The sequence below is a fragment of the Parambassis ranga genome, chromosome 17 (assembly GCF_900634625.1).
Source record: "Parambassis ranga chromosome 17, fParRan2.1, whole genome shotgun sequence".
Classification (NCBI taxonomy): Eukaryota; Metazoa; Chordata; class Actinopteri; family Ambassidae; genus Parambassis; species Parambassis ranga.
The window spans coordinates 6,178,199-6,204,468 of record NC_041037.1 but is presented as its reverse complement, the minus strand read 5'-3'; the positions used below and the strand labels follow the sequence as shown (position 1 = coordinate 6,204,468).

General features: G+C 42.6%; 3 protein-coding genes and 4 non-coding genes across 8 annotated transcripts; 3 read left to right on the top strand and 4 right to left on the bottom strand.

The window, feature by feature from the left end:
* Nucleotides 1-1,252: 1,252 nt before the first annotated feature.
* kncn (kinocilin) lies at nucleotides 1,253-5,104 on the bottom strand. The gene is made up of 5 exons (XM_028427537.1): nucleotides 4,771-5,104; nucleotides 2,622-2,690; nucleotides 2,448-2,519; nucleotides 1,943-2,036; nucleotides 1,253-1,498 (listed from the first exon to the last, which is right to left on the bottom strand). Exons 1-5 carry the CDS (start codon nucleotides 4,916-4,918, stop codon nucleotides 1,423-1,425), a joined length of 459 nt encoding a protein of 152 aa, XP_028283338.1. The 5' UTR covers nucleotides 4,919-5,104; the 3' UTR covers nucleotides 1,253-1,422.
* A 957-nt stretch (nucleotides 5,105-6,061) lies between these two features.
* Nucleotides 6,062-6,133, bottom strand: trnag-ucc (transfer RNA glycine (anticodon UCC)). The gene has a single exon. It is a non-coding gene; the product is annotated as a tRNA-Gly (tRNA).
* A 235-nt stretch (nucleotides 6,134-6,368) lies between these two features.
* trnai-aau (transfer RNA isoleucine (anticodon AAU)) lies at nucleotides 6,369-6,442 on the bottom strand. Its single transcript has one exon. It is a non-coding gene; the product is annotated as a tRNA-Ile (tRNA).
* A 104-nt stretch (nucleotides 6,443-6,546) lies between these two features.
* Nucleotides 6,547-6,618, top strand: trnaw-cca (transfer RNA tryptophan (anticodon CCA)). Its single transcript has one exon. It is a non-coding gene; the product is annotated as a tRNA-Trp (tRNA).
* Nucleotides 6,619-7,756: 1,138 nt separating this feature from the next.
* On the bottom strand, nucleotides 7,757-7,828 carry trnap-agg (transfer RNA proline (anticodon AGG)). Its single transcript has one exon. It is a non-coding gene; the product is annotated as a tRNA-Pro (tRNA).
* Nucleotides 7,829-8,547: 719 nt separating this feature from the next.
* Nucleotides 8,548-20,124, top strand: gigyf2 (GRB10 interacting GYF protein 2). Of its 2 annotated transcripts, none has more exons than XM_028427536.1 (29): nucleotides 8,548-8,667; nucleotides 11,074-11,124; nucleotides 11,307-11,463; nucleotides 11,612-11,707; nucleotides 11,793-11,901; nucleotides 12,317-12,422; nucleotides 12,544-12,584; nucleotides 12,677-12,709; nucleotides 12,873-12,974; nucleotides 13,309-13,520; nucleotides 13,654-13,798; nucleotides 14,107-14,358; nucleotides 14,454-14,626; nucleotides 14,779-14,935; nucleotides 15,044-15,210; nucleotides 15,373-15,467; nucleotides 15,648-15,776; nucleotides 15,857-15,984; nucleotides 16,063-16,163; nucleotides 16,301-16,441; nucleotides 16,530-16,688; nucleotides 16,767-17,015; nucleotides 17,099-17,221; nucleotides 17,358-17,600; nucleotides 17,818-18,020; nucleotides 18,162-18,313; nucleotides 18,403-18,602; nucleotides 19,182-19,326; nucleotides 19,425-20,124. In XM_028427536.1, exons 2-29 carry the CDS (start codon nucleotides 11,087-11,089, stop codon nucleotides 19,490-19,492), a joined length of 3,924 nt encoding a protein of 1,307 aa, XP_028283337.1. In that variant the 5' UTR covers nucleotides 8,548-8,667; nucleotides 11,074-11,086; the 3' UTR covers nucleotides 19,493-20,124. The 2 variants fall into 2 exon arrangements, with proteins under 2 accessions (XP_028283337.1, XP_028283336.1); XM_028427535.1 differs by having other exon boundaries at nucleotides 12,873-13,049.
* Nucleotides 20,125-21,502: 1,378 nt separating this feature from the next.
* On the top strand, nucleotides 21,503-25,780 carry snorc (secondary ossification center associated regulator of chondrocyte maturation). The gene is made up of 3 exons (XM_028428133.1): nucleotides 21,503-21,649; nucleotides 24,956-25,123; nucleotides 25,353-25,780. The coding sequence occupies exons 1-3, from the start codon at nucleotides 21,574-21,576 to the stop codon at nucleotides 25,460-25,462; spliced, it is 354 nt and encodes a 117-aa protein (XP_028283934.1). The 5' UTR covers nucleotides 21,503-21,573; the 3' UTR covers nucleotides 25,463-25,780.
* Nucleotides 25,781-26,270: the final 490 nt, after the last annotated feature.

The window sequence follows — 26,270 nt, the reverse complement described above, 5'->3', positions numbered from 1 at the left end:
AGATCTTTTTGTGTCTTGAATCTTTAGTAGACAACATGGAGTATTGAAAGGATCACGAGCGTGAAGCTGTAATAAATCATGTTTAAAGGATTGGGTGTGAAAACACATCTCACTCTCAGTGGTCACCATCTTTAACCTGACAGTTAGTTACAACACAACCATCTGGGAGGTCGCCCCAGGGAAGAGCCATGGCTTTTAAATCCTCAGCAGAGGATTGGATGAACTATACTATCCATCAGTCAGATAATGATGGTCTAGTCCTTGTCTCCTGTGTGAATTTGCCACACAGGAGACAAGGACTAGACCATCAGCCGTAGAGGGAACAAACAAAGAAGCTGGAAAGCGGTTGAAATGTGGACTGAGTTTGAGTCCAAACAAGTCCAAAATAGCTTCTTAGAGTGCTGATTGGTCCAAACCGCCACTGGTTAAGCTGCAAGCACAGAGCTGGGAGAATGGCAAGGTGGATATGTGAGTTTCTGGTCTTATTAATCTCTCAAGAAGCTCGGCAAATTAATGCCACCTAGCAAAAGAGGAGGAACTATTTGGATCTCCGCTGATGTGTTTGATATAACACACACAAATATGAACACTAACAAGCACATAATAAACGCAGTAACTCCATCTATGCATGCTAACGGAAGTTCATCTCTCAATCACTGTAACAGATTCTGGATAGAGCACAATTAGCTGCTCATCATCTGTCCCCCTGTTGTTTAACTTCACGCAGACACAGAAGGATGGTGTGATTTGAGGCCTGACAATCACACTGCTGGTTGTCATCAAGGCGCTGTATACTCCTCAGGGCTCCTGTTGCTGAAACTCATCAACACATCCCGGCATTATTCAGTCTCACAGCATGTTAGACTTTTTGTCAGGACACAGCACAGCTCAACCTCGCTGCTTTTCATGCAGCAGCCATTCTGCATGCGCTGTCCTGAATATCAAAGCATTATGTTTCGTTGCAGGGGTGCGGGTCACTGTGTTTATGCAACAGATGTACTGTAGCTATCTGTGCACATGTGTTTGCTTTGCTCTAACAAATACAAGCAGGGGAAGTTAAGCTAAAAAAAAAAACAAGTCCCATCAACACATAATGACTATAATGATTTCTTAATTGGCAGCGTGGCCAAGAACATTGTGTGATGATAAGCTGAGCTGCGCTGGAGCTGGACCACTGGGCTTAATTTACCTCACTAAGTGTCAAAAACTAAGAAAATACTCCAATAACAGCCACAAAGTAATCTTCGGGGGTGTTTAATGGACAACATGGGTTCACTTTGATGATATCATCTCAACTAACAGTTAACAAGGATAGAAATAAGATTCCAATCTGTGCTGTTTGTCACGCACGTCGGCGATGCTTGCTGCAGGGCGTTTGGGGGGGAGTTAGGTAACACGGGTCAGTTCTGTCACGTGCTGACTTCATGGTATGTCTTGATCAGTAGATGACAGCTTCAGTTTCCGTCTCGATAAGACATCTGGCATGTCTGAAGAAGTCCTGCAACAGACCGACGTGAGTCATGTAAGCAAAGGGTGTCACTTGTGTGTACTTGTGTGTGATTAAGCCGGTCTAAAACATCTCTGTAACGAACTGAGTTTTGTCCAGCTGGCTTAAATTAAACATTAAAAACAAATAAAACATTAATTTTTGATAGTCAGTGTAAACGGTATGTCACATGGGTCACAAATCTGACATGACTGAAGTGTCTGTGTTACCATAGCAACCGCATCCAAAGAGACTGTCCATGACAGGGAGGTGATACATTGTATGTTTAATTTTTTCAGCTAATAAAAACAGAGCATATGTCCTCATGAAAGGAGCTTTGTGGGCTCTTTCACTCACCTATGTAAAAAAAATACCTTGTTTTTCCATGTCATTCACAAAACCACATAATTACACAAGAACATTAATCACCGGTGAAAAAAAATGTCGGGCTCCTACCCCTCGCCTGGGTTGGTCTCTGGCATTGGTCCGCCATCCACAAAGGTCCCCATACGACTCTTAGAACGTTCTAGATTTAACTGACTCTGAGTCCCTGGAAAAACACAAGAGAGCAGCTGCAACATGCAGGTACACTGATGGGCATGCTTTACTAGCTGTGCATTAGTCTTACAGAATACTGTTAATATTTCGCCCTAAACTATTGATCCGTCTTTGATGACATGTATATAAGAAAAGAGCGAAAGAGAGAGAGGCAGCTCCTTTCTCTCTCTATTTCTCTTAATCTAAAAAGTTAGTAAAACGAGTTTAGATGTTTGTATTACATGGATGATCTCTCTACCCTGCCACTCTCTGGAGTGGTGTTGACTCTCCATGGTATCTACAGGTGTCAGAGTTTTGATCAGTGAATAGAGCACACAGACAGGACGTATCAGTGTCCGGTAGCTCCAAATGTTATGTGATAGCTGTATTAATTAACATCTTCTGGGAGATTCATTTCACTCACCTTCTCGTCTCAGTGTCTCAGCTGGTTGCTCAGGAGCAGGATTGGGAGTCGCAGGGTGGACTCTGAAGTTCCCTAAAGGGGTTAAAAAAATGTGTTTAGAGCCAACATGGTTCTCTGATGTTGGTGCCGTAAACAATAGATGCATCACCTCATTAAAAAAAAGAAATGACTTACCAAAGGATGGAAGAATGTGGTTGATGTTCAGCCAGGCTTTAATGAAGGGGTAGATTGATATGAGCAGACCTGGAGAGAACAGCAGTATGTTAATCGCAGCATTAGTGTGAGTATTTGTCACAATCCAAAGTTATTCTTCATCCATTTGCATTGAAAGATACTCACTATGAGAGCTGATTGGTTTGTGGCCCAAAGAACACAAGTAACGCAGCTCTTGTTACATGTATGTGCAGAGTGATCATGCAGAAAGTCAGAAGATGATACCTAAATTATTTCTAAGTCATTCAAAGTCTCTCCTATGGCCCGAGGAGGTCCCTGAAGACATGGGGGTGTTTCATCTTACAGCATCGTAAGAAGGTAAAAGGAGAGATGTCCAGAGAAGATGGACAAGATCAATGACAATATCATGAGGGATCATCCATGTTTAAGATCCATGTTATCCACAACAATCTGCAGATTCAGCACGTGTCAAAGGAAAATCAGCCCAATTTCTAACCGTCTAGATGTCCACTATAACCGGACTCACTGATCTTTAAAAACACCTATTCACATGCCCCCTTAGACCACTACCTCCTCCCCAGCAGGACCTTGGTGGTTCCCTTTGTCAGTGAAGACTGCTGTGGAACATTTTCTGGAGGCCCAGACTCACAAAAAAAGGGATGAGTATGCTCTATAACCTCTGGATTAAATGTGTGAATCTAGGACAGGATCATGTTGAAAGATGAATGCGTCAGATTTTCTAAAATTCAAACACTCACACACACACAGCCTCAAAAATCAATTTTTTAAAGAAAACTTCAGATTTCACACTGATGTAACAGCATAAACTGCTCTTGATGCATACAGAATGAGCCACATCAGGAGGTAAAAATATGCTTTTTCATAGAAGTCTTCATACTTGAAGACATCATGACCAACAATAAAATTGCCTGATGTAACATCTATTCCCACACTGTAATCCTCTTGACGTAGCCTTCAGATTATTTTCAGCGTACCAGATACAGAGTGTGATGTTTCTTCCTCTTCAAAGCATAAAGTAATATCTGAAGCGCGGGGCTCATGTAGCTCTCTGTGGCACTGCGCTCCAATTCAACACAGTTATTGATTTCCCTTATAAGCCAGAAGGGCTGGCATTAAACCCTGGCAGGTCCTGAGGGTGGCTGTGATGCATGTCTGTGCTTAAAATGTCATGAAACTGCAGAGGGAGTGAAAACAATCTGCCGAGAACACTCTGTTCATACTCATTAGTCAGCCTGTGTGTTGGAGGAGGCATCGTGGCACACAAGCCCCAAAACACATAATTAGATGCTGCTCAGCTGCACAAATGCTGCCCGAGCGAACGTCTCTGTGGCTGTTTTGATTAGCCAAATTCTTCAGGACGTCAGAAAAGTGGATTAATTATTGAAAGCTGATCAAATAATCAGCGAGAACGTGTTCCACATTATGCAGGCTGATGCTGCCTTCCTCAGATCAAACGTCGTACCCTTTGCTCTTTCCATCCAGGAAACCAGTTGAGACACTCCTTTATCTTGGCAGTGCAGTTCCTCCAGCTATCAGCTGGTTCCAGTTACACTGTTGTATCAGATGAACGGTGGATGGAAAATGTCACAGGCCAAAGATCCTTACCTGAGTATTTCTTTAAAACGATTTCTTTTTTTTTTATACATTATATATTCAAAGATCGTATTTTGAATGAAAAATATAATGGGCGTTTATCATAACTATTATTTTTACAGAAGACATTTAAACATGAGTCAGTGAGAAATGCACAGGTGTGAATAATAGAATTATAATTCTGCTTTAAGAAGGCATACACGTACTTTTGTACTTTTAAAATATATATCTCACATCTACATATACAGAAACATACTCTGTTAGATTACTGAGTCAATCATATTTAATAAATGCTTTAAATATTGTTGCATGTAATGTAAAGAATTATTGTGTTCACAGCTGTTTGGTCAATGCTAACAAGTTATTCTGCAGTTATCTGGCATTTGAGCTAAGCAGCTAGCTGCAAAGTTTTTAACTAAAGCATCAGGTAATTTTAAAGCCACACTAAAATCATGCTGGACCCTACATGGTTAATCAATCTTATCACACTACCAACAACAGTATGACTCCCTGAAAAGTTTTGAACATCACTTACCGAGGCCCCCGGCTCCCAGGAAAATACCTCCTACAGCATCAGCATCACACTCCCTGGACACCCCGATCAGGATGCAGCCTGCCACGATGCTAAGCAGGGAGGAGCCCACCCGGAGCCCATGGTACTCCCCAGGGCTGATGGGGTTCATACAACAGGTGGAGACCCCCCACCTGCCACACACACATACACACACACTCACCCCCACACACACACGGAGTGTATAATCCTGACTCTGTACTCTGGTTTAACTTGGGCCTTCCTTCCTCTGGCAACTTTACTGTTGTCTGCACAAGCCTCGCCCCTCCCTGTTTTTCACTCTTACTGACACAGAAACACTTTCTCTGGCAGCGCCTTCATCTCTTCTCTGTTTCTTAAGACGTCTCATGCATCTTTAAAGATGGAGTCTGGTTTCCATTGCCACAGAGAGCTTGGGGTGCTTATGATATCGATACACACACTACAAATCTGATCACAGACCTCTTCCTACCAGCACTGGCATCCAGTATCATGTGTGCAGTGAATACCTAGAGTGTAATTTACAAAAGATGAACGCTAAAACCACAAGCACGCTTGTGTTGGGCTGCCTTGGAGATGTGCTCCGTGGCATGGACTTATAGGTAAGACAATCCAGTGTGACTTCAAGCATGGAGCAGCATGGAGACACAAGGACAGAGAAGGGCAGAGGGCAGAGTGGAAGAGAAAGGGCACCAGTTACAGGGTTATACGATGTACTACTTGTAAGATTTGTCTGTGAGCTTGATGGAAATGTGTAATGAAAGGTTCAGAGAGTTCTCTACGGTGGGGGCCCGAGGCCATCCACAAAGGCATGCAGTTGCCATAGGAATAGCATATCCATGGCAACAGAGGGAAAAGGAGGGTAAGCAGGATTAACACCGGTGAACAGGATAACAAATGAATTTACTGGGTGAGAAAGAAACAGTGACACATTTCCTGTTTAACAAGTGAACTTCTTTCCATCTTTCTGCAGAGGCACAATCAATTCTGGTAATATGGTGGATGCTGGATACTGTTATTGAGCCAAGAAACTTTATGGGACTTGTGTATTTTTTATCACTTCAAATATTATATGCAAGGTCTTAGTAGGTATACAGTACAGTTTTGCTACAGTAAGTCTCTTGGTTTCAAACTAAAACTTATATGATACTATGTCAATACAATTGATACGTTTCCTACCTCTCTGCAGCCCTCACAACATATCAGAATAAAACAGCTCATCTAACCGTATGATGATAGAGTTTGAAAAAAATGTAGCATGAAGCATTAAAACGGCTGCGTTGGCCGGGAATCGAACCCGGGTCAACTGCTTGGAAGGCAGCTATGCTAACCACTATACCACCAACGCCACACTAACCATGTTGAAAAGGACTCTACTTCACGGAACACAGAACGAACGGAGACGGTACTGACAGATGTTGGAATGCGTTGGTCTCAAAAGAGGAACATTTTTAATTAACGTTGTACATTTAAATCTGATAATGTTTTAATGAGCAGCCGAACATCACTACGTTGGTTAAAGTAAAAATCGTTGAAGAGCCTTACTGCATTGCATACTGCAAGTCCTAACAAAAAAAAAATAATGGCCCGTACGGGGATCGAACCCGCGACCTTGGCGTTATTAGCACCACGCTCTAACCAACTGAGCTAACCGGCCACTGAACGCCAGAGTAGTCAATGTGTAGTATGCGTTTTCACTTGCACCGGAAAGACGTGTCGTTATGTGGGTTATCTGAGACTTTGTTGGAAAGGTGAAATATAGACCTCGTGGCGCAACGGTAGCGCGTCTGACTCCAGATCAGAAGGTTGCGTGTTCAAATCACGTCGGGGTCAGTTTGTTTTTATTACAGTTTTTTTGTATTTGATCGAACACTGGACTAGTCCTCTTTTATTATGTCTGTCTGTGTCTTATGGTCACAGACAGACATAATTAGGTCCCAATTAGTAAATTGCTACAAAAAACATACATACTGTTCAATTCTGTAATATCTTTGAATGACAAACTTGTGCAATTCTTGATTAAATGCACAATACAACAGTAGTAGGCAGCTTTACTGATAACGTTTAAGCTGGATCCATACTCCGCGAGACAAAGACATTTTCCCCCCCTGCAGACGTTACGCCCACAAAATGACGTCATTTTTTGTCTCTGACCGCCCGCTGATCCGCACTCCTGTGCACAGGGTCCGGGCCGAACTTTGTCTTTCAAGGCTGTGCGGCAACCATGCTGTGATTGGTCGGAATTTATTGTGGGCGTGATGAAAGTGGAGAAGCGCAAGAGCCTCTCCAGGTATATAGGTAGGTGTATAAACAGCGCTGATTCAACAGATTTAGATAAGACCATACCGGTTTGCATGATGAGCAATAAAAGAAAGAAAGAAAGGCAAGTCAGGGTGATTTGTCACCAATAACTCCAGACAGCCATTCACACATACCAGATGGTGACTGTTATTACCATTCTATATACTCCTACATACCCGGGCATAATAGGCTCGTTAACAATGTCTGTATATCTTTGCTATTGTTACTTTTAATGTCGCATCTTCACAGCTCATCACCGGACAGTTTGAAGTATCGCAGGCACATTGGAACACAGTAGATGTGCAAATGTGGTCATAAAGGGACAAACACTGAATCTTTGCTATTGATACTTTTAATGTCGCATTTTCACAACTCATCGCCAGACATCTCACGCTGTTGCAGGCACCCTCTCTGTATAATGCCCTCTTGCCATGGCACAAGTCCTTGTGGTGTGTTAAAAAACTCAGTAAAGTCTTTCCTTATAGTTTAGTGGGCGGGCCGTATGAGGAGTTCTGCACACACGCGTCTCGCGGAGTATGGTACCTCAGTGCGGAAAAGACCTTTTTTTTGTATCTCTTACCACCCGTGGAGCGCGTTCTCCGCTCTTTGTCTCGCGGAGTATGGATCCAGCTTTAGACTTGCAGCAATGACGACCAAAATACAAAAAAGAGGGCTCGTCCGGGATTTGAACCCGGGACCTCTCGCACCCTAAGCGAGAATCATACCCCTAGACCAACGAGCCAAGATGTTGCACCATTCAACAGTTACTCAGAAAATTATGAACACTTTGCATGTATAGCATGTCGTTAATTATGATTGCAAAGTAGACAACAAGGAGACAAAACAATGAGAGGTTGTGTGTACTGTGCTACAAGAGTAACAGCTTTTCATAGGTAATAATTTATGTTTGGTCTTTGTTTAGGAATAAAAACTCCAGATACAACCTCACAGCAACAGGTGGCATTTCTGTACCAAACACAGGCAGCAAGACAGCCACAGAAAAAGTGCTAGATAGATTTCTGTCTGGTGAAGCTAGGGATTTCTTCCTGACATTCGAAAAACCTCAAAACAAAAATTCAAAAATTAGAACACATTAGTCCATAAATAACCAAAACTATTTAGCAAAATGAAAAGTTGCCTCATTCTCTAGTGATAATTGTAGTTATTCTTTTATGCTATTTACCAATGTTGTGTACAGTTAACACACTTTATCCATGAGAGTCTCATTTAAGACTTTGGCTTGTGGTGAGTTGTGGAGTAGCAAACTGGCCCCATGTCCAACGTGGTTTTAATGTGTAAAGACTTAATACCTGATTTATTTAAACGTCACTTCATGTGTCATGGTTTATATGAGTGGGAATACAACGTAAAACACACTAATGATCGATACAGTAGCAAGATTCAAGCCTGTTTGCCAATACGTACCAGTCAGCAAATCTGTCCACGGCATACGGGTTTATATCTGTTGTCATGTGACCCATGCTCAGCCATCTTGTGGAAAACGAAGAGAGAGAGAGAGAGCCCAGAGAGAGAGAGCCACACAACTCGCATACAAACCTTGTGCTGTCAGAACAAGCAGAGGTAAGACAGCCAAAGTTAAATACACTAGCAAAGAAAATCGTACCTTTACGTTAAGTGTCATGTCAGACGGGCGTATACTGACGATCTGGGCTGCCTGTGATTGTAGTTAAACCACCATGTTTACTTGGCCTTGCAGCACCGGGCTCTAGTTCTCCGTGTGCTTGTCGGGGCCGTGTGAAGTGCGGAACGGTTTGACAAGGAAATGTTGTTGTGGATCCTTGCAACTCGGAAGGCCGCGTGTAGCAGTTAGCTAACCTGTTAGCCTGCTATCCACAAGTACTGAGGATAGTGATTAACCTGTGTCAGATTTGGGTTACATTCTTTCTACTTCTTCTGTGGCTGTGTATAACAAAGCCGCGTCGATACATATGTCGACATAGATGTACGAGGATTATACATTCGCTACGTTCGGATAAAACGCAGCTAGCTAGCTAGCTAGCTAGTTGGCCAACTACAGCTAGCTAACGCTAAAGCGTTGGCTGTCGTCTTGCTGGCTAGTGAAAAATACTCTGGAGTGGCACAAGCATGCTGCAGAGTGGCACTTTAACTACAAGTCTGCTGCCACGTTTTATCATACCTATAACTACACCGTCAACCTTTAAGCAACAGAAAATATGCTGGCTAATGTCAGGCACTAATGTCCAGTGGATCGTCCAAATATCATGCCTCTTGGACTGGTTAGCTTGCTCGATTAGCTAACGCAACGTTGGCCCTGTTAACCTTTTGTGAGTTCCATTTAACGTTCCCAGGTGCTCATTACTTGCTCGTAGTGAGTCTTGCCAAGTCATCTTTCATAGTATCAAGCACCGCTGACTTTGTATGATCTAAATTAGTAGGACGAGCTGCTCTGGCTAACGTTAACTCTGCCCCATGCTTTACTGTCAAAGTTAAACAGTTGACTCAGCGTTTTAAAGTGAGTAACAACACCGAAAACTATCCAAAAAAATTATCATCCGTTTTTTTGTCTGCTGTCAAAATGCTTACTCACTCCGAGTAGCTGTAACATAGCATCTAACGCAATCAAACTGGGAAACGTGATGTTTTGTAAACACATTGGTTACTTGGCAAAGTTATGAACTTCAACCATTTTAGCCGTAACGTTATGTAAACTCAAGTCAGTCAAAGGGTTTACAGTATGTTGTGCAAAACGTGCAGATGGGTAATGATACATGTCGCTGGTATTTATTGCTTTAACTTGCAACTTACACGTGGCTTATCCGGTCTCCCACACACTCGGTGCTATTGTGAGTCCACTGTCGCCTTTTGTGTCCGATATTTGAGGAACCACTTACACTTACATATAAGGCAAAAGTCTCGACAATGGAGACCTTGATGTTAAAAAGCATATTATCTCGTTGTCATTGACATAGTTGTTTTTTTGTATTTTGGGGGAGGGAGGGGGGGGTGGTTCTAAAGTAAACCCCGTTGTCAATTACAGGTGTCTGACATAACCTCCTTGCAGACCGTGAGACGTCTTAAAATAGCCTCAGCAGATTGTAATTGTACACGGGTTGTGTGCTGGTGGGATGGGCCGTATATCATGTGAAGCTGGAATTAGGTTTGTGCAAAATCGTATCGTGTGCAATTAACCGTAAGAAAAACTGTCACCGATTAATATTTGCCACTTATCGATTACGGCGATTAGTGCCGCGTCATGTCGACGAAGAATGCGCAACGCCGGCTACAGCTGTAGTGTATATAGTGCCGCGCATGCGTACGCGACACGCATTAGGTGTGAAGCGTGGAGCTTTGGTCGTTGCCATTGTGCTCCTTACGACCAAACTTAAGCGATGGAAGGCCGTAACAGGTTGATTTGCACAGACATACATTTAAATGAGGAATTGCCTGGTTTGTTTGTAATGTTCTTTCTGCTGCTGTTCTACAGTATGAGTGAAAACATGCACTAGTGTGTGACATATTCCAGTCACAGGTTAATTTGCACACACTTGAAATAATCACTGATGTGACTTTTTTTCTGAACTTATTTGTCCCGTTTAATTTTAATGTTGATATGCACTGCTCTGTGACCTTAAGATAAGAACATTTGAAGGACAAAGTTACTTTAAATGTTTGTTTCATTATTAATTTGAAGCAGTTTGTGCATCCGTTATCAATACATATTTCAAACATGGCTGGTTTGTGCCTAATCACTACTTACCAGCCTAACCTGTTAGAATGAAGTAGTTAACTTGACTGATGATTTGTCAGTATCATTTTAGAACAATGTGGCGATTTAGAGTCAAAAACTTGCAAGTGCAATTGTCATTTGTCTCATCAAATTAGTCGTTATTGGCTAAATGCCACAATTAATCGTGATTCTTTTTTTTGCCAATATCGCCTAACCCTAGCTGGAATACATTAAAGCTGCTACATAATAGCTTTTTTTCTCCCTTTGCATATTTGCAGAACTTCAAGAAAAATGGCTGAAACCCAGACACTTAACTTTGGACCAGAATGGTAATAGAAACTGCATGAATTAATGATCAGTCTGAGCAAAGCAATGTGTTTATTTTTAGGTTGTAAAACTAGTTTTCTGTCTCACTTAGTCCATACATGTTCGTACATGCTAGTTCAGCTGCAACATGGCCTCTCCTTCCTCTGTCTGTTCTGCCTTTACTACTTTGTCCTTCTCCCTGTAGGCTCCGTGCCCTGTCTGGAGGTGGAGGCAGCGGTGGTGGTGGAAACAGCAATGCTGTTGCCTCTCCACCCCTCTCACCTGCATTGCCAAAGTATAAACTTGCAGATTATCGCTATGGGAGAGAAGAAATGTTAGCACTTTATGTAAAGGATAACAAGGTGTGTATGTGTTAGATGTAGTGGTCATTATGATCTGTATACAGAGTATTTTTTCAGCTTTTGTCGTGTGTTGTGTTATAACAACAGTCTAGTAAAGCATTCTCCATAGCAACACTGAAATCTGTGATCCTAATTTCCTTTTTTCTAGATCCCTATAGACCTACAGGATAAGGAGTTCCTGCCCATATTGCAAGAGGAGCCCTTGCCACCTCTGGCACTCGTGTCCTTTACAGAGGAAGAACAGGTACAAGCACCTGTCATATTATCAGGTCACTGTCAGGTATGACTATTTGGTTGCCTTAATTCCCCTCTCATTTTTGTATTTGCAGAGAAATTTTTCCATGTCCGTAAACAGTGCAGCTGTACTCCGACTGACAGGACGAGGAGGCGGACCCATAGTGGGGGCACCAAGAGGCAGAAGTACCTCAAGGGGTAGAGGTAAAACTTAACTACCCTCATACACAAATGTGTTATTTCAAGGATAAGGAGTAGTTAATATAATGTATGTAAAATAATTATCCTTGGCCTTATGTTTAAAATGTGTTGGGCTATTCAGCTGCTCTGTTTGCAACAACTGTGGATAGTTAAGATGCCTTTAAAGAGCCCTCAGTCAGGGACAAGGGTTAACATTAGCACTCTATAGGTGTTGTGCTTAGGCAGCATACCTAAACCTCAGCTGCTTGTGAATGATATGCCATAAATATATAGAAAACCTGCTCTCAAAACACAATCAAGACATCAGCCTAACCTAACGTCTGTACCTTCTGAAGGCAGCAAAGTTGACCATAGTCATCAGCACCTCTCTTACCAGGTCATACTGGGTTACGTCAACATGCATGCATATGTGTTTTAGGCCGAGGAAGAGGAGATGGGGGATTTTACCAAAGAAGTTTTGATGATGTGGAAGGTTTTGGTCGTGGAGGGAGGGAGATGCATCGCTCCCAAAGCTGGGAAGAAAGGTATACCTGTTTAAAGCCATGAAATTTGAAAGTAATCTGACCTGGCTTTGCTTTCAGTGTGCATTTTATAAGCTCTTCACCCATGACTTGATGACATAATTGCTGTTATTTCTCTTACCAGGGGAGACAGAAGGTTTGAAAAGCCAGGTCGAAAAGACCCAGGTTGGTGTTGCATATTGTGGCTCAAATAATCAATACTTTTTTTTTTGGCGAATGCCCTGCCTTACTATTTGTTGCCCCTTCTAAAATTGCAGATGCTGCTCCGGGACATTTTCAGATTAATCATAGTAAGTGTACTTCAAGTTGAAACTACTAAAGGAATTTCACATGATTTGTGTCGATTTAAAAGGTGCTAAATAAACTCTTTTTTGTTTGTCATTGCATTAGATGTACTTTCAATTGTCAATTAAACTGTAAAACTAAATGTTTTTTTTTTGTTTTTTTTTGCAGTCAGAGGAAACTATGAAGACGGTGGAACAGGACTACCCCGGAAGCACGACTTTACACGCTCAGAGAGTGAGAACTGGCGTACGTCTCGTGATGATCAGAATGGTGAGGATGATGAGGGGGGCTGGCGACTGGCAGGTTCTCGGCGGGACAGTGACCGGTGGTGCCCCCCAAGCCCAGGTGGGCACTGCACTGACCACATTACCAATACATTTATCTTCAAAAGATAAATGTATTTGAGTATACTGCCCTGTTTGTTTTTTTAAAAAAAAGGTACATTTTATTTACCGGTAAGTCAGTCAGTCGTAAGGGGGCCATTGATTCCGTTCTCAGGTACATGGTGAAATCATAATGCCATCCATGTGTCCACATCATAAGTCGCCTGAATTAGTGAGATTTATGGTAGTTTTCGAATCCTAATTGATCTTGTTTTATTTAGATGGAGCTCGGCCAGCCGGGTGGCGGGAACACCCAGACCAACGTCGTCGCTTCCCATTTGATGCAAGAGAAGACGAGCGTGGCTATAGGAGGCCACGGTCAGGCAGCGGTAGCCTGGACGACGAGAGGGACAGTCTGCCAGAATGGTGTCTGGAGGACGCAGATGAGGAGGCAGGCACCTTTGACTCGTCAGGAGCCTTTCTCTCTCTCAAGGTAATGAAGGCATTCTCACTAGATACTATAGAAGAAATCATTTTTTCACTTAGCTGTTCAGTTACAGAGGATGGAAAGTTGTATAGGACACTATAGGCATGTTGTATTTTAAAACAAATGTTTGTGGTAACAGAAAGCTCCCAAGGAGCCTATCCTGGAAGAGGTGGAACTTGACTTTAAACCCTTGGATGAGTGTGAAGAGGCTCTGGAGGAGGACAGTCAGCCAAGAGAGACCAAAGAGATGGAAACAGAGGCCAAAAGAGAAGCTGACAGAAAAGGTTGGAAGTTTTACATTTTGCTTAGTTCAGTGATATGAAGATTTCTTAGAAGCAGTAGTGCAAGCTTGGTATTTATGAACGATCCAATCGTGTTAATGCTGGTTTGATGTATTATAATTACAGAAATATCTGTTTTAAAAAAATATTTTTGTGTCATTGTGTATAAAAGGAGAAAATATTGTACAATATGAAAGCATGTCAAAGAAGTAGAAAATGGGATTACGGTATTGACCACACTAGAACCGAAAAGTATTTTCAGATTACTAAACTATTTGGTTTTGATCCAATCTTGGGTGAACTATTTACAGAGTTGGCCAGACTGTCAGAGGAAGCTCCACCTGTCGCTCCACCTGTTGCTCCCCCAGTCTTGGAGCCCCAGGCTCCTATCCAGTCTTTGTCCTCTACTCAGCCCTGCAGAACAGAAGAGCCTGAAAGGCCAGCTGAAAGACAGCCTCCCCTGGAGCTCCACCCAGAACCCTGCAAAGTCCCCCTGCACGTCCCCATGTCTAATAGCATGCTGGAGTCCCTTCCTATGACCCACATTTCCACGACACTTGCAGGTGGGACTTCTTTCCTCAGTTTGATTTATCTAGTCAGGTGTGCCCCTGTGCCTAACGGACTAACATTTGCTGTTTCCTTGTTTTGTTCCATGCAGAAATATCTGCTCCATCACCCACCATCCAGCTACCACAACAGAAACCCATAGAGGTTCCTGTGGCAATGAACAATCCATTAAATTTCTCCTCAAGTATAATGGCACCTATTGGCAGGCCCTCCATTGTGCCACACGACACTGATGAAGATGAGGGATTAAAACACTTTGAGCAAGTACGTGATCTCTTAGACACTTATGGACATTGAAGGCAAAAGCATATTGTAAACACTAACAAGTGACCAGTGAAATGGCCTACTCAGCTGGGAGACTTTCCTGGTTGATGTTTAGTAATGTAATGTCCTTATACAATTCTTTAAAATTCCAGGAGGCAGAAAAGATGGTAGCATACCTACAAGACAGTGGAGTGGATGATGACAGACTTGCAGCAAAAACTTCAGAGAAGCCCAAGCCTGCAGGCCTACCACTTACCCACGAAGCTGCTCTTAAGTGGTTTTACAAAGATCCCCAGGGGGAGATACAGGGTGAGACTGTAGAATATTCTATGTACTTAAAATGTTGCTTCAGTTATTTATCTTATCTTCAAAACCCCATGTCACTGAATATTCTCTAATCTTTTTTGTGCTCCTCAGGTCCATTCAGTAACCAGGAGATGACAGAGTGGTTTCAGGCTGGTTATTTCACAATGTCTTTATTAGTCAAAAGAGGGTGTGATGAAGTATTTCAGCCTCTGGGCGAGATCATGAAGATCTGGGGGAGGGTACCATTCACTCCTGGTCCTGCACCTCCACCACTACAGGTATAAAACTGGGATCCAGTTGATTGCTTTTGTCAAAGGTTTCCTATAAATCAGCAGTGGCACTAGTCCTGCTAAATGACCTGTAGGGGGTGTTATAGTCCACTCTTTGTACCACAATGCATCAAAGTTTTTTTATGCAGCAAGTGCTATATTATGTTGCAGGGTGATGGTGATCAAGAGAGGTTGAAGAGGCAGCAGGAGCTCACTGCTCTCAACCTTTATCAGTTACAGCAGCTCCAATATCAATACCTCCTCAGGTATGCCAAGGCTCACATCTGACACTTTTATAACACCATCCTAAAGACTTCACACCTCATCCTTTGGAACCACATTCTCCACACATGCAGCATCACTACCTGAGACCTGTTGATCAGTTGAAATCCACTAACATGTCCCTTTCTCCATCTGTTTTTCTCTACCTGACTTCTCTCCTTCAGGCAGCAGTATGCCCAGGCCCTGGCCCAGCAGAAAGCTGCAGCTCTCAGCTCTGCCCCTATTCAACAGCAGCAGCAGCACCAACAGCAGATCAACCTGCTTCTACAGCAATATCAGGCTCTTAAGATGAGGTAGGCATCATGGCATTCATGTCACGTCTGACAGTGTAGTATTGCATTTATCAATGTGCCTACATTCTTATACTTTTTAGAGCATCTGAAAGCCTCCTACCTCCTGTTACCCGATCCCTGTCTGTACCAGACTCTGGTTCTGTGTGGGAAATGCAGAACCCGTCCTCTCAGGCTTCCTGCACACCAAACCTCCAAGCTGCCCAAAGCAGTAAGTTTTATTTTTTTATACATCTTAGATTTTAAAAAGCCTTTAATTTATGCATAATATTTTTATCTTTTACAATAGCATGGGATGGCAGCAGCGTATGGGATTTACCCATAGACTCCCTGGCACAAGCTCCAACTATTGAACAGATGCAACAGTTAGAAAAGGCAAAGTCTGCAAAGGTAGGAACAGCATTTCTTTATCTTATCCCTTAAGTTTGAGGATGAAATGATTTACAATAACAGTCTGAATTTCTAAACGCTTCATCTGGTGAATATTTTTTTGTATGTAAACCATGAGCATTTTTTTTGTCTGAAAGCTGGAGCTTGAGAGGCGTGAGGCAGAACTGAGAGTCAAACGGGAGGAAGAAGAGAGGAAACGTTTGGAGGAAGCCCTTAGGGCTCGGCAGGAGGAGGAACGAAAACGCATGGAGGAAGAGGAGCTGGCACGGCAAAAACAGGTTGACTATTTTAATACCATCTGATTCAACTGCAAGCTTTTTAGATACTGTTCTGTAGTTTCACTTTTCTTTGGTGGTAAATTCTTAGGAGGAGGCACTGAGGCGGCAAAGGGAGCAAGAGGAGGCACAGCGGAGGCAAAAAGAGGAAGAGGAGAGACTGGCACAGGAGGAGGCTCTCCGAAGATTAGAAGAAAGGCGAAGGGAGGAGGAGGAGAGAAAAAAACGGGAAGACTTCCTGCGCAAACAGGTATGCTGTCAAAAACTTGTTATATACTTTATACTTTCTGAAATCCTCTCTCTAAATGCAGTGTATATATTTCACCAGGAAGAGGAGCGCAGAAAGCAGGAGGAACTGGAGGCACTGCGGAAGCGTGAGGAGGAGAAGCGAGCAGAGGAAGAGGCAGCAGCCGCTGCAGCAGCAGCTGCTCTGGCCCAACAACAGGAGGAGCAGAAAAGAAGAGAGCAGGAGGTTCAAAGACTGCAGGAGCTGCAGAGACAGAGACAGCAGCAACAAGAGGCCCTCAGGAGACTGCAGCAACAGCAGCAGCAGCAGCAGCAGCTTGCACAAATGAAGGTAAGAGCACAAGATGATTGGTTGTCAAAAGTAAACACAACAAAATGTACATAAAGCTAACTGTATCTGGTCATGCTGCACAGCTTCCATCCTCTTCTAAGTGGGGACAGCAGACACCCAACACCATAAACCAGACTCAGAATGCCCTGTCATTGGCTGAGATCCAGAAACTAGAAGAAGAGAGAGAGCGACAGGCACGGGAAGAGGTGAGGACAAAGAGCCACACCCTCCTTTAAGTCAGCTAGGGATTGTTTAGCAGCAGCAAGTTGTCTGTCTTAGGTTATATTTCATCTATATAAAGATTTGTGCTTCATTCATGCTTCATGCTTCTCATCCCCACAGCAACGACGTCAGCAACAAGAGCTGCTGAAACTACAGCAACAGCAGGCCCTGCAGCAGGCTCAGCAGTCCCATGCCAAGCTGTCTGGATGGGGGAACATGGGCAAACCACCAGTTGTTACCAAGTCTTTGGTAGAGATTCAGAGGGAGGAGGCCCAGCAGATGAAACAGCGGAAGGAGCAACAACAACAGCAACAACAGCAACATGCCACTGTCACCCAACAGACCCGCACTCAAAACAGAACTGTACGTGTTATCAGAATCAGAATTCCTTTATTTAGCCCCGAGGGGAAATTAAATGTGGCTTACACAGGAGGAAAGCAGGAAAATCACACAAGCAAATTTCATTTTACATTTACATGAAAGGATGACAGGATAGTTGTCAATGTGTAGGGTGGTAAATCAATAATGAAACAGCTCTCTTTCTAGCGCTTGGTAATAATATGTACCCCTCTTTTGGCAGACGTCTCTGAGCAATTCAGTGTGGGGGGCTGTTACTGCCAGCAGCTGCACTAACTGGGGCTCAGACTCTAGCAGTATCTGGGGCGACACCCACAACTCAAACATGGGCTTTTGGGATGAGGCTGCGAAGGAGGCTGTCCCGCCACCTGCCCCCACCAAAAAAGGAAATGCACAGAAGAACAACAAGGGCAACGCCAACCTCAGGTATTTATTTAGAATGCCAAAATAAGAAAAGTGCTCTTAGTCACAGCCTCTGATAACATGCATGACTTGGTATATGATGGGTGTGAGTAATACACTCATTTGTTTTGTCTTCCTCCTTCATTTATTTGTGTACACATGAAGTAATTCTTTGAGTGGGCGAGCCAATAAGAAAGTTGAAGAGGAGGAGAAGCTGCTAAAGTTGTTCCAAGGTGTCAATAAGAGCCAACAGGACACATTCATGCAGTGGTGTGAGCAAACCCTGCACACCCTCAACACAGCCAACAATCTGGATGGTAAGTCTTTAAACATAACATAAAGTTATTTAACCCACAGCGATTTATGGGAGGCTGAACTCACATTATTCTGTCTGTCTCTTTGGCAGTTCCTACATTTGCATCCTTCTTAAAAGAAGTGGAATCTCCATATGAGGTGCATGACTATGCCAGGGCTTACCTGGGGGACACTCCTGAGGCCAAGGACTTTGCCAAGCAATTTCTGGAACGTCGTGCCAAACAGAACGCTAACCAACAGAAACAGGCACCACAGAACCAACAGCAAACCCTCAAGCAGCAGCAACAGCAGGTAAGCAAGACTGAAGCTGTACTGGTTATTTAAAGGCTGCGCATATGGGGTACCAAATGTTTCATTCCTGTTTGTGCCTTGAAGATCAAAATGAGAGATGGCTGTCTGGCACTCTCCCCAAAAATAGTTTTTGCTCTAGATAATTTTTTTTTCTGCCAGCATCGTCAGACCAATCAGAGCTGTGATATGACCATGGCCAGTTGCGTCATTCTCTGCTGTGAGTGGGTTTTGCGTCACCCCTTTGAAATAGCCCCAAAAGATCCTACCTGATCATCTGACATGCATGAAATCATGTGATGTCATTGTAAATTACGTTTTTCACTTTTTAAAATGATATCAGCAAGAAATTGCAACTTCTCTGTTTACTGGATTTTCCGAAACAAATTGTGCAGTTTGATCTGTCCACAGTTTTGCAAAAGATTTTCCACAAATTTGATTTATGTTGCAATTAAGTATCATCTACAGTCAATCTCCTGCTGTCAACACTTTAACCCTATTTGGTTGCTGATAATAGATTGTCCTGAATCCTACACACTGGCCCATTAACTAATGGGTTAATCTGTCGTTTATTTTGATAAGGATTCTGTATGGGGAGGAACAGGATCTTCATCACTCTACCAGTCCAACCACACAAGTGGGCAGCAGCAGCCACGCTTCGAGACCGTCACCTCAGGGAAGAAGAAAAAGAAGCAGAAGATGGTCCGGGCAGACCCCAGTCTTCTAGGTGAGATGAAACGTCTTTCTGCTAAATCTGACATTTCTGCCTTTTTTTTTTATTCCACAAGCTGATCTAACCCTTCTTATGTTTGTTTTGATTCTCAGGTTTTTCTGTGAATGCGTCATCTGAGAGACTGAATATGGGAGAGATTGAAACGTTGGAGGACTTTTAAGGGACTGCAGCTAAGCAAACCCCCCACTGACTGTATCCAGTTTGAACAGCCGCTGTCTGATCCTTGCCCCCTCTTCCCCTAACTGCTTCCACAGTGTTCACCTTTTTTTTAATTTATCAGGCATTCTCTGGTAATTTCTAAAAAAAAAATCCCAAACGAATTGTCACGTCTAAAGCAGGGTGTGTTTTCCTGTTGCAAATGGACCTATAAAAACTGGTGTGTGAAGTAATGACTTCTGAAGAGATGTCCGTGTCTCTTTACCGTTAGCTGCTCATGTAAAAACTCACGGTAACAAATTTTGGCCTCTATTGTGTGCTATATTATTTTTTAAGTGTGGATATGGGTGGGGTGGTACGGAAAAAGGTTAGAGGTTCCATTGTTTTTGTTTTATTTATTGAAAGTTTTCCCCCCTCCGCTTCAACCCCCCCTTTTCTTTCCCCCTTCCTACTTTTCGGCTGGGTGTTCATGGATAATGACGGAAAAGTGTAGAGCCCAAGGATTCGTGCCCACTTATGTCCTGTTTTAAGGACATGTTCAAAAGTTCCAAGTAGTTATCTATTTCTTGTAAAATACTAGGCTGTTTAAAGAATAAACTTTCAATTCTGCATCTGTATTATAATATATAAAAATGATCTGCTGGAGTCATACTTTTTTTATTGCAGTATGAAATAATAAAAAAACAGTCTGTTAACATCTGTGTCTGAACCATTCGGCAAAAGCAGATAATTCACTGGCTGTGTGTGTGCTCAGTACCCAGTCGCTACACTAAATCACATTTTACAGGGATCTTGTTTAAAGCTGGGGACAAATGAATTAAAACCAATCCCTGCCAGGTAGTAGGATTCACTCATTAATGTAAAAAAACACATTGAATCCTAAGAAACTGAGAAATTGCTTTATAACATGATTTCCCTGCTATACTGCTGCATGTATTATGCACCGGTATGATTAGTGTTTACATTGGATCCTCTGTTTTTCAGAGAACAGATATGCAAAGCTGGTGTCTTTTCAGGAAGTGTCACCTCGAGCTTTTTTTCACTCCAAATGACAAAGTAGAAATGAAACCATCAATTCCTTCTAATGAAAAGTGTCTACTGTTTTTATAAATAGGCAAGTAATGAGCGAGGAAGCAAGGTTTCCTACATCTGTTGCTTAACTGACTTCCAGTAAAATGTCAAGTTGCTGCTGTACTTGCTACTGGATAGTGTACATAAATAGATCAAATTAATTTTATGCTATATTCAATATATTTTGGCTCACACTAGTGTAATCACCCTACTAATTATGTGACACTCCAGTTTCTAATTCACAAAGGAACAGCAACATGAAATTTACCTGTGATGGAGTGTAACCGCACTCATTCTAATCTGTCCTGGAAGCTAGGTGCCATGTAGAAAAACAAAGGAGATCATACTGTCTATTTGCCAGTTATGGACATTGCTGTTATAAGTGCAAAACAACTGGAATCAATGGTTTTATTTACAGTTTTCTATTATTTCTTCCTGTGACTCCTACTGATAAGAGGAAGTAAATGTTCAAAGTTGAACTAGTTTGGTGCCTCTAATCACATGAGGCCTCTCACAAAAGTCATTAAAGACCTCAGATTTCTCTATAAGTAACTCACCATTTAGCTGTCCATTAAAAATGAGGACAATATAATATGAGCTACCTCCCAACATATCTTTGAATCCAAAATGAAACTGCTCTTATTAAACAAATTCTGTTGCATAGGTGTCAAAAGTACATGACTTCAGTATATTTCAGTGGCATGTCTGCAGTGAGAGGACATTGTGAGACTTGTGATGTGACCTGGCCACATTTAGCAGCAGCCACCCAATGTTCACCCTTCATGCCTTACTATGTGGCTGGAGGAGTTCTGGAGTGGGTGGGCCCCGTCAGGGTGTCCTCACAAAGTCTGCACTGTCCAGACACTCCTGAACACACCTACTCCCACCCATGCTCCCACCCCAGAGGTGCCTACCTTTATGCGCCTTTCTGCACTCTTCTCCTGCTCCCATCCCAGGGTCAGTTGCTCATCTGAAGTCGAGGAGTTTTGGAGACGCTCATCCTTTGTAGCCACGATGGTTCGCAGCAGCAGTGTCTGCAGAGTCGTCGTCCTGGTTCTCTTCAGCCTTTTGGTAGCCTTTGTGCAGACAGGTAAAGCTCTTGTTAGGTGGGGTTGATGTATATGTTATTTATGTAATTTGGTGACTAGTGTGGGGCAAAACTAATGAAATCAGCACTCCGAAGCATAAAAAATCAGTGGCTGACGCTAGAAAGCAGTGAAACTAGACACTTTTTAACAAATAAAGTTACATTCTGAATGCTTATAAAAAAAGACAGTGTTAATGATAAGATGAGCAGTTATAGATTTTATTGTTACTGTTAGCCTACCATGTTTAGTCACATTAATATGTAGACGTTTGCTTCCCTGCTGTCCTGTTAAATCAACAGTGTGTATTTGTGCCATCTCTGCCCTCTTCTCCTCATGCGCACACTCTGCATGAGTGTCGGCAGCCTGATGTAAATGATGCAGTTGTTAACGCGCTGAGAGCTGTGAAAGCTGCTCTTTGACAAACAGGATGACTCAGTTGCTTTCATGATGTTCGTTTGAAACCCACTGCACTCTCACTCCAGCTAAGCTGAAGTGATTCAGTGCAGCTCTGGTTTGGATTTCAGGGGCTGTGTTACACCACTCCATATGCATGCGAGGATATTTTAGAGTCCATAAAAAAGCCAATGATGTGGTGTAGTGTTTTGATTTTTTCCTTTTAACTGCTTTTCAAAAGGAGAGCTGACGCACATCACAACTGTTTCTTACACTTTCACTTACTTCTCTCTACAGCTTCTCTGTTCCTTCCTGTGATATCTCTCAGAATCTCTGGAAATAGCAGAGCAGCTCTCAGGCCCAGAGGTCAGAGTAGAGGTCAAGAGGGCAGTGGGACAACAAGGCTCTAACCAGGATGACAATGTCCTCCCTGTCCTGTGTACAAAGAAAAAAAGTAGCTGTAAGGTGTGATTTGTTGTACCATGTCTGTCATGAAACAGAAAATGGTGAGTTCCCAAGAAGTGCCACAAGCCTTGACCACAACATCATCCAAGTGATTGCACTGGCATGACTTGCAGACTCATCGTTTGACTCATGTGGGAAACACACTGAAGTGTGTCGAATAAGATGTTTAAGCAAACAGCATGATAATTACTCACACAGTGGTTTTAACTTCAAAACAGAGTGAACGATTCACACCATCCATCACTTGCATTGTAAATAGAAACCAGTTTTAGCAACCAAAGGCTATTCCTGCTTTAGTAAAACACGCCAGTTATTTTTCTAATATTTTACTATGGCTGTCACCTGCAATAGCTGAGGAGGACATACTGCCATGTTTGGGCTGCATCCTTCATGGTTTCGATGCACTGCCGGGTTGCTTTTCACATACATTTGTGTGCTCGCTTTGTCATCTGTGTGGCTTGTGTGACATCTTGTACCAACAAATGCCTTCTGTGTTTTCAGTGTCTGTTTTTCTTACAGTCTGCCACGCTCTGAGGACTCTCTCTCACTTGTGTGGTGGATTTTGACAGACGTGCAGTACAGTATGTCTTCAAAAAAGCAACCTGCAGTGATCTCCAGCTAAAGGTGTTCCCCACCTTTAGCTGGAGATCAGAGAACCAGAGGATGCACGAGTAGCTCAGCTAATTTGCACTTGACTACACTGAAAATGTGAGATATTCAGATACGATGGTTTCATTTCAGCTAAATTATGTGTTTAAGTAATTGTTTAAAACATTGTTTAATGGAACATACGGAAAATAAAATAGCAACATTTCATAACAAATGTGTAGAAACACCCATCTTAAATTACTGAAAAACCAGTTAACAGAAAAAACAAACAGTTTGACACTGCTGATGTTCAACAAAGCAAAAAAAACGTTTTAGTTAAAATGATTAGCAACTAATGAAAAAAAAAATTGTGATTAACTTGATAAACAATTGTCTCAAACATTTGAGAAGTTTGGCCAAACCCTAATATAAGAGTTCAAACGTCCAACAAAACTCTAACTTTTTATGCAAGTTACTGATAACACATACTGTAACAATACTGTTTGTTATATTATTTGTTATAGTCTTCTTAATTCAATTAAACAGAAACTAGAACCTTGAGTACATCCCTCCTCATGGAAACAAACACCAACTGAAAACATCATGTTATTATTTTTTGCCCTATTAAACCAGGTTGTCCAGAAGGCACAGCCTTTGACACACAGGGACTATTTAATAAACAAGTTTGTTTGACATCCAGTGCCCAGCCGCTGCCTGCTTTGGGCCTGGCCGGTTGTTACTGGTTGCAGCCTGCCGCCCTGCGTAACCGCACAAGCTGCCTTTTGTGCCCTGGGCTGAAGGCCTTATTGATGGCTGAGCTGGCCTCTGGCCCGAGGCTCCAAGCCTTCAGCCAGCTACAGGACAGGAAGCTGCACATGACCCTGAGTCAACACGGCAGTATCAAAATACTCACATCGTAAGTGCATATCAGAATTTGGGAGATACCACATCTAAGGCTGATGTTTTGATTGGGCACCTTGCTATGATACCTGTGCTGTGTTATCAGTCATTTCATCATGGTTTCTCCTCTGCTGAGGCGTCTTCACTAATGACAGCATATAAGAGAAAAGGGGTGAAGAGGGATAAAGGACTTTACTGAGGCTACAGGGTAAATATGTAGCGTTAAATAAACTGAGTGTAAATATGTTTGGATTAGGGTTTTGTTGGTATGCGTGGCGTTGAGGACAGGATAAGTGAATCAGTGAGTGTCTGAATGGGTGGGCCTGGGCATGTTTGTTTTTTCAGGGACGATGACGATCAGATTTTTCCTTCTTGCATTTTTTAAAGAAATGCTGTGCAGCTGCTCGGTTACCTCAGAGATGGCAGCAGCCACAATCACAGAGCCGTGACAGTGGTTCAGACTCTTTAATTGAGCATTTCCATCCAGAGGGTCACAAAAATGTAGCCTCTGTCTGCTGCAGAGGTGTGAAAAGTCTCATGCTCATAGCAGACAAGAACAATTTGGGCTGGACAGAGGAGGAAGAGGAGGGCAGAGTTTTAGGCACAGTCAGCAGATCACTGCGTCTCCTGCAGGCTGTTTGTTTATTCTGTTTCAAGTTTGGTCAAAAAGAAGCAACATATTGAGAGGCTACCGGTAGCTCAAACGGACAAAATGTTCATCTTCTACAAAGACATCCTTATACGCAGAGCTGAGTACGACAAGAGAGCAGCTGTTGGAGTTGTTACAGAAGGGCCTATGCACGCAGCCCTGCATCCCTCACAGAAAAAAAGGCAAACAGGCCCATTAGCGCTGCCGTGCGCCCCGTCACTGAAATGACTTAAGAAAACACACAGTAAGCCGATACTGCCTTCTAAGTAAGCCAAACACACACATACACACAAAATTCTTTTTGGTTGTGCAGAGACATTCGCAGACCCCGCCTCAACATCCAGGGACAACCAAGACACTATGTCAGGGGAGCCGCCAAGTGACGTCACCACCAAAGATCCCTTCCAGGACATGACGGAGCAGTCCTTCACCTACGACTATGAGGACAGCACACACCCTCAGGACGAGGACGCCGAAGAAGGTAAAACATGCATGTTTGGCCAGTCTGGAGCCATTGTCAGTTAAAACTACAGCATATTTGCATCCTATTAAACATCCCAAGTAACCATGTTTACCACTTTATGACTGAGAATGTTAAAATGTCAAATCTGATAAACAAAACTTGTTATAATTTAAAGATAACTCCAAAATTATTATTAGAAGAATTTAAAATAATAAGTGTGTGTGTGTGTGTCTGTGTGTGTGCGCAGGGGTTCTGGGGCCTGGCGCCATCACAGCCATAGTTATAGCAGTCTTCCTGGGAGCATCTGTCCTCCTCGCCCTCATCGTCATCACACTCAGGAAGTTCACCGCCTCCTAGAGCGCAACATCTCACTTTGAGTGTGTATGCATGTGTGTGTGTGTGTGTGTGTTTGTACAGCACGAGTGTTTGTGGGTCAGTATTTCTCATCTCAATCCGTCAGCTCTGAGCTCGTCCATGAGTTCTTGCTTTGCAGTAGCTGCTGAATCTTGTGGCAGGTCCCTTAAAGCGATTTACTCTTGTAAACAACATGTCCACTTTTTACTGAAGGAATCATCTTAGAAACTGGCTGGCTCTTCCAGTGCAACCACAGTCAATCCATGTCATTTTAGCTCTGTAGAGCTTTTTTACTTTACTCTTCTAGTTCTTGCAAGCATGCTTTAAAAATCAACGTTTGCTATTTCGGCTTCTGAGCTTTCATTTTCTTACAGTAAATGTTCAGAAGATTTACTGATTATTGTGCCAATGGATGAGGTTTTTATTTGCCTATTAATGACTTTGTCTTGTGCCAAAATGATCTCTAGTCCAATTTTTGGACAAATATTTGTAAAATCAAAAAAAGAAGAGAATATTTTTTAGAAAGTCTTCGTCAGTGAATGTAAACAGCAGTCGGGATGTTTGTACCTGCAGAGCAAATATAAAGTGTGAAGTTGGATGAATGTGTGTTTGTGCTCAACTAAGTGTTTTGTTTATCACAGAGGGATAAATAGTTTTAGCAGATTAGATGCCTCTAAAGTCCTCAGCCATACAGCTCGATGATGCCATGGTAATGTCATTTGTCTAAAGTTAAAATGAATAAATCAGATGCCAAATATGTGTGACTACTGTGTGCTTTTTTTAATAGCAAAATAAAGCTAATGCTAGGTAT

Bases quoted from the DNA above. Each gene is read 5' to 3' on its own strand.
- snorc (XM_028428133.1), top strand. From the start codon at position 21,574: ATGGTTCGCAGCAGCAGTGTCTGCAGAGTCGTCGTCCTGGTTCTCTTC. The intron at 21,650-24,955 runs GTAAAGCTCTTG...TTGGTTGTGCAG, and splicing joins GGTAGCCTTTGTGCAGACAG to AGACATTCGCAGACCCCGCC. The intron at 25,124-25,352 runs GTAAAACATGCA...GTGTGTGCGCAG, and splicing joins GGACGAGGACGCCGAAGAAG to GGGTTCTGGGGCCTGGCGCC.
- gigyf2 (XM_028427535.1), top strand. From the start codon at position 11,087: ATGGCTGAAACCCAGACACTTAACTTTGGACCAGAATG. The intron at 11,464-11,611 runs GTGTGTATGTGT...CCTTTTTTCTAG, and splicing joins TTTATGTAAAGGATAACAAG to ATCCCTATAGACCTACAGGA. The intron at 15,777-15,856 runs GTAGGCATCATG...TATACTTTTTAG, and splicing joins TATCAGGCTCTTAAGATGAG to AGCATCTGAAAGCCTCCTAC.
- kncn (XM_028427537.1), bottom strand. From the start codon at position 4,918: ATGAACCCCATCAGCCCTGGGGAGTACCATGGGCTCCGGGTGGGCTCC. The intron at 2,691-4,770 runs GTAAGTGATGTT...TGTTCTCTCCAG, and splicing joins CCTGGGAGCCGGGGGCCTCG to GTCTGCTCATATCAATCTAC. The intron at 2,037-2,447 runs GTGAGTGAAATG...GTGTTTTTCCAG, and splicing joins TGAGACACTGAGACGAGAAG to GGACTCAGAGTCAGTTAAAT.